The sequence below is a fragment of the Cygnus atratus genome, chromosome 4, assembly GCF_013377495.2.
Source record: "Cygnus atratus isolate AKBS03 ecotype Queensland, Australia chromosome 4, CAtr_DNAZoo_HiC_assembly, whole genome shotgun sequence".
NCBI classification, from domain to species: Eukaryota; Metazoa; Chordata; class Aves; order Anseriformes; family Anatidae; genus Cygnus; species Cygnus atratus.
Window position 1 is genome coordinate 58,839,669 of NC_066365.1, and position 6,854 is coordinate 58,846,522.

Genomic DNA, 6,854 nt, shown 5'->3' on the forward strand with positions numbered 1-6,854 from the left:
CACATTTAACAGAAGGTACCTGGTTGAGCCCTCACGCTTAAAAGTGTATGGGTGGAAGGGAGACCTAGTTCTTAACTAAACTGTGACAGCCTTGAAGCTGGTGTTGGAGAACTTGAACTAAAACCTTTTTTTTATGGTGTCTGTGTTGATAGGAGTGTTGTAACTGTCCCTAAATTACCAACAGGTGGATTTTCTCAGTCTGCAGAGTAGCCTGTTACTGGAAGAGATGCATGGATTGGTTTGAGTCCTTATGATCCTTTTAGGGGCGTGCTTATACTTCCAGGGAGACCTGGTAGCAGCATTCCAGTACTTAAGGGGGGCCTGTGGAAAGCTGGGGAGGGACTGTAGTGTTATGACAAGAGGTAACGGCTTCAAACTAAAAGAGGGTAGATTGATGTTAGATATAAGGAAGAAATTGTTTACTATGAGGGTGGTGAGGCACTGGCACAGGCTGCCCAGAGAAGCTGTGGATGCCCTGGAACACCTGGAGGTGCTCAAGGCCAGGCTGGATGGGGCTTTGAGCAGCCTGGTCTAGTGGGAGGTGTCCCTGCCCATGGAAGGGGGCTGGAATTAGGTGATCTTTAAGGTCCCTTCCAACCCAAACCATTCTCTGACTCTGTGTGTAGCTCCATATGTTGTATAGTCAGCAGTGTTAATAACTCTCATCTCCCTTTGTAGCCTCGTTCTTTGTTCAGGTAGCTTAATTCAGATGTTTTATACTAACATGTGACAGGTTCCCCAGGAATCTCAGGGTTCAAGTGTGCTCCATTAGCCATTGAAAAATGACCTTATTTGATAGACGTGCTCAGTATGATTCTTTGGTTTCTGTGGAAGCTTTTTTTTATTCTGAAAAAAACATAATTGAATCACAGCATGACTGAGGTTGGAAGGGACCTCTGGGGGTCATCTGGCCCAACCACCAAAACAGGCTTATGTGAAAACTGAATTGGAAAAGTGTCTGATTTCAGAGCTTGTTTGTCGTGTTCCCTCTGTACCTTTATATCTTATGGTCCATTAGCAAGAATCCTTTCTTGGTTAATTGTTTAATCTTCATAGCCAGTCTGCCATTTGAAGTCCAGTGGGAGAGATCCAGAGGAAGTTTCTTGTCTTCTCAATCTTACTTTCTCTTTAACCAAGCAAGTGTGAATGTGCTTTTTTGCAGTAGAGTAACTTGTTTTAGTTGTCCTAGAGATATGAACTTTGTTTTTTTTTTCATTTTTAAAGATGCAATTTTATTTACTGTAGTTAGCTAGCCGAGATTATGTGTCAGCATGGTGTTGACTGATCCTTTGTCCCCTGCTTCCTGTATTCATTTAGGATAAAATTCACCTCTGCCTCTTTTTTTTTTTCCATCCTTTCCAACTCCCAGCTCCCAGGCTTGTCTCCTGTGCTGGCCTTTCCATCCGAACTCCGTGTCATTTGATTTAACTTAATTAACTAAATAAAACAGCAGAAGACAGTTAGAATTCTCTGTCAGATCAATGTGTTACATTGACTTGTTGAAGGGTCGAACAAACAACGAGCCTTACATCAGGGAGGGATGGGGTTATGTATCTACAAGCAGGAGAAGGAGGAGGGGTGGGAGTGAGACCTCCCTTTTTGGCCTAAGGGAGCAACTACGCTGTATTTTACAGGCACTGAAATTGCTTGCAAGCCACGGGTGCAAAGGTGTGTAAGTTTGGGTGCTGTCCCTTGTGTGTCCTTGTTTGCTCCCTTATGTCAGCCTCGGTGCTTGCCAGAGCCCATTCTCAATTGTTTCAGCATGGTAGTCTGGCAAGCTGCTTGCACCTTCAGAAAAGAAGCAGGATTATCTTTGTCATCTGTGCTGAAACAGCTTGGTCCAGGAGTGAGCAGGGCAATGCAGTAGCTGGTAGTTGGATTGTTGTTGCTTGCTGTGGACACTGCGCATGCTTTGTTACAGTGCTGCCGTCACTGAACCCAAAACTCTTTATCAATTTGTCTGCTAACAAGCGTGCTTAATAGTAGAATAAACACAGTAGGCTTGCTATAAATCACAATAGTATGTAACTGCTTAAAGGTGACTTATCCCTGATAGCAGTGTGTTGATTTTTTTCTTAATTGTGGAGTTATTCTAGTCCTTCTCACACTCCAGAAATTGAGAGCTAACTATGTTGTTCTGCAGCTCTTTTTACTGATACGCTTAACTAGTTATGTCAGAAGCTTTTTACTTCAGAATTGCACAAAGTAAGAAATACGAATTCTTCTATAGATATAAACGATGCAAAAAAGGAAGTGGTAGTATGCATTTGGGAAAACTAGATGCTGTGACTTACACTGATTTTAATGTATCTGAGTGAGGTTGACGTGCTAAAGGTAAATTGTATTGGTTTACGTTTAACAGTACACAATTTTCTAGGAAAATCTAAAGTGGATTGTGCTGTGCTTTTTTCGGGAAGAAAAGCAGCTAAAACACTCAAATACAACACTCAAATACTTTTGTATACATATGCTTTAGTTCTGAGCTGAAAAATGAAATTGATTTTTCAAAAAAAACACCAACAAAACGTGCATAATCCAGCACGAACGTGTGCTATTATTGTGCCAGGTCTGAGACAGATGAGTTGCTTGTCTGCTCTGTTTTGCAGCTACACTGCTATTTAATTTTGCAAATGTTGGATTGAGTTGGATGAAATTAAGCCTGAGTTGTTACGGACAGTGTGCTGTTAATCTCCATTTAAAAGAGCTTCTGTTGGCTCTCCAGAGTTGAAAATAAAGTAGCACGGTAATGTCCAAAGTCTTGGGTGAAAAGATCTGCAGCTTAGAGGAATATTTTTTCCATCGCTAAAATGCGTTCTAGTTAGGAATGTTATGAAACACCAGAGAGGCATGCTGTTTAAAGTAAATCATTTGTTACAAAGGTGGTGATATCCTGATGTCGAATTTGAGGTAGCTATTGGTTTTAGAAATCCTTGGATTTTAACCTAATAAATAGGTGGAATCTACCTTTGAGGAGGTCAAAAAAAAAAGTGAGATATATAGGAATTAAGAAAACAATAAAGAACACAGTATGCGTTACAGAAAGCAGTTAATGGTCTGATTTAAAAACTAGTATTTCAGACATCTCTTTTTAGCCATTGTCCTGTGTAATCTTTTTACACGTTTTTGTATGTATATGTGATGAAGTAACTACTGGGGTCATCTGGAATTCCCAGTATCAGAAGGTTAATTTTGGTTACCTGTGCTGTTAGATTAACTGCTCTTACAGAGAACATCCTTCTGAGGGTATCTGACTGCTTTACCAAAGCTTAATGAGCTAGGTATCAGACCATCTCGGCAAGGTAGGCATTATACTTCTTCACAGAGCGAGAAGCTTGGTCAGAGAGAGGTTAATTGATTTTTTTTACCAAGGTCACAGCAGAAGTGTGTTGCTGAACCTACGTTTTTCATCTCCGAAGCTCGTGCTGGAACAAGACTGTTCTTATTTCTGACATGCTAAGCTTCCCTTTCTTACTGGACTGACACCTTTTTTTTCAGGCTCACTGTGTGAGAGGATTTGCAGAATAATACTTGCGTCAGTAAAATTACAACTGAAACACTGCATAATAAAAACTTCAGAGGATAACATTGCAGCTTACTGGTCCCACAGTACAGTAGCTAGTACAAATTAAGTGCTTAAAGTAGTTGTCTGTACTAGGCCACAGCTGACTGTTCGATGTTAACAAACCTGTCCAATAAATACTCCCTTCCAACACTTCTGTTGTTTTCAGTGCTGCTGTTGTAAATAACGATCCTTCTCTTTGGGTGATAGCTGTTTTTGTATGCTGCTTGAATTGGTTATTAGTATATGCGCTTAGGGCAGTGAGCAAAAACATCTGGCACCTCGATTGCATCTATTTTAAAAAAAAGTGATTATTCGAAGTGGTCAAGTCATGTACCAGGTTTAGATGAGGTTTGAAAGTTGGGATAACATATTTTGGGTGAAACACTAAAACCAGCCAGCTTGAAATCCCTTAAGCTTGCCTGTGATAACGAATGGCTCTCTTTTTACCTAGGTGGCGCACTTGGAACGAACAGGGCATTACTTAACAGTGAAAGATAACCAAGTGGTGCAGCTGCATCCTTCCACTGTCCTTGATCATAAACCAGAGTGGGTGCTTTATAATGAGTTTGTCCTTACAACAAAGAACTACATCCGGACATGTACAGACATCAAGCCGGAGTGGTAAGCAGAAAAGACCTACTGCAAAGCTTTTTTTCTTAAAGTTGTGGATATTCCTTTCACTTCTCATGAATCCAGTATTAAAATAGTTTGGGGAATGGTGACGGTATGGGCTTGTGAATTTTTGGATGACTAAAGGTTTTCTTTGTGGATGTGTGTTCCTGTTTGGGGAAGTTGTGTGCAAAACTCGGATGCTCAGGCTCAGAGAGACCTTTGACTTCAGAACTGTTTTGTTAGTAAGTCAGTTGGGGGGAGCTACTTAGCGGTACTAGATCTGGGAGTATGTCCTAGCACCCGCTTGTGTACTTAAGAGGTGCCTCTGTTCTCAAGATCTAGAACCTCTCGTGGCAGTAAGTGTCTGCATTTTTTTAGTAAGGATCTGAACTTCAGTACTTTCTTAAAATATGAAAGATGCGGTAATAGTGGTACAACAATACTGGTACAACCTGCCTTGTCATAGTGTGGTTAGTCGTCATTAGGGTGTATGTGCAGATCTGATCTCCCCTGCAGACAGTGGAGATCTGAATCCTCTCATCTGTCTTGAAGGTTGTACTTTAAAGTTGTAAGCCTGGGGGATATGGGAGGCTTTTCAGCTGTTGTTGAAATTTGCCTAGAAAGAGTTTAAAGATTTCTAAATCAGAAAACACAGCATATAGGACATCTTCCTTTAGTGTTTTAATGGAAAACACAGGTGTGAATCCTTCCTCAGAAATCTTTCTGAACAAGCACTGTAAAGCCCAAAGCAGAATCACATCACCTTTCTTGGTTGAGTTTTTAAGCTTAAAAGATCTAAGGGTGAACTTTTAGTCTTGCACAAACTGACACTTAGGTGGGCTTCTGTGACTTCTGGACTTTGGCATTAACAACAGGCCTGCATGGGCTGTTACGGCGTGTACTGGGGCAGCAGTGTGGTCTGTAAGGGACACGGCTGAACAGGAGAATCTCATTAGACTTACGTGTGCGCTCTTTTGCTGTGGACTTGGACACAGGATGAAATTTAAACTGAAATTTAAATGTGCGTGCATGTGTTTAAACTTTCATTAGCCTCTGAAATGCAAGACAGGCTAAAAATCAAAGAAAGGATAATCTTTGTTTCACTCATAGTAGAATTTGTATAGGATGCATCCCGAAGTTGGAGTCCTAGTAACAAACTTTTCCTTTTTTGGCAGGCTGGTGAAAATTGCCCCTCAATATTATGACATGAGCAATTTTCCACAGTGTGAAGCAAAGAGACAGTTGGATCGCATCATTGCCAAACTTCAGTCCAAGGAATACTCACAGTACTGAATTTATGCTTTGAACTGAAGTTATTCAGAGGACAGCTTTAAAAGATGAATGGATTCAAAGTTCAAGTTGTGCTCTTCACTTTGGTTCAATAATGGCCTTTTATTTGAAAGCTTTTTAATTTTTCTTTACAGTAAATATTCCATTCTGATTTCATAAATTAAACATTTATGCCTCCCTTTTGTGTTGACACTGTAGCTCATACTGGAAAAGCTGATCAATGTTTTGCAGTTTATTGAAAGTAGTTCTATATATAACAATGTTATAAGCATTTCTTTAGAAATGGTTGAAAATGCTTCTAAAAATGTGATTATCGACCATGGTATGCATGATCGTTGTAATTGTTGACATTCCTTTTAGAAGTTGTGAAATGTTACAACTTGTGCTTATGTAGACACAATCTTCGGCTTCAGTACAAAGGTACTGACTTCAATAAAGTCTATTTATACTAATTTTGTGCCACAGTATGTGTCGGTATTTTTGATTGTTTTGATGAAGATGTGAGAAACCGTGTAGTCTCCTGCTTAACTGGTGTCTTAGTGACGTGGCAGTAGTTTAATGTTAAAAAGCACAGATGCTTCAGCAGCAGGGTTATGGTGGCATCAATATAATACATACAGTGCTAATCCCTTGCAAATTTCTTTAAGTTACGTAGGGAAATTTTTAAAAACAAAAATCCATGCAGACTTCTTTGGAGGATGCTTTCTTCAGACGTATTCCCAGATGTTTCTTGGGCAGAGCCGTAGTAATATGCCCTGTGAAGGGAAGTGTCTGCGGCCAGTTTAACTCGCCCTGCTGGGCAGTGTTCGGATGCAGTTTGGTTGACACAGATAATACCATAAGCCACACTGTAGGTCAAATTAAATCTCACTCTTGTCATTTAGTAGTGATTTTTAGTGAAATACAACTTGACAGCATTTTCAAGATGGGAAAGTAATTTCATGTGGAAATTTTAGTAAGTTTCTTTTTTTTCCTGAAATGCAATTTATGTGGTGGGGAGTGGGGAGGTTTTGATTTTTTTAGCAGTGAAAACGGTATTGTGAAGGGAAATGTCTGAAGATGAAAATAAGTGAATTTATAATACATGGTGGGACTTGTGGAGTGTGAGGGGGGGGATTTCTCCCACCAGAGGTGCAGTGAGGTGGGCCTGTTCTCCTTCATGGGCTCTCCTGCTCCATGCAATAATTTTCAGTGGGAAGGAGGAGGTAGGTGGGAGCCTTCATAAAATGTTGAGCTCAAGTTTTGAGTTACTTAAAAGACAGGTATCCTGAACTACTTAAACACTTTGATTTTAAACTGGTTTTAAACTTCTACACTATGAATTTGTTCTGACAAAGTTCTGCTCTAGGATAAGTCTCGAGCTCAATGTATGAGGTTTCATAATCATTTG

General features: G+C 40.1%; 1 protein-coding gene across 1 annotated transcript in view; it reads left to right on the plus strand.

Annotated features, from left to right (window-relative positions):
• Positions 1-5,928, plus strand: part of DHX15 (DEAH-box helicase 15) — a 46,903-nt gene extending 40,975 nt beyond the window's left edge. The window contains exons 13-14 of the mRNA XM_035547531.2: positions 4,014-4,183; positions 5,350-5,928. Coding sequence (XP_035403424.1) covers positions 4,014-4,183; positions 5,350-5,467 — 288 coding nt within the window. The 3' untranslated portion in view covers positions 5,468-5,928. The remainder of the gene's footprint in view (positions 1-4,013; positions 4,184-5,349) is intronic.
• The last annotated feature ends 926 nt before the right edge of the window (positions 5,929-6,854 follow it).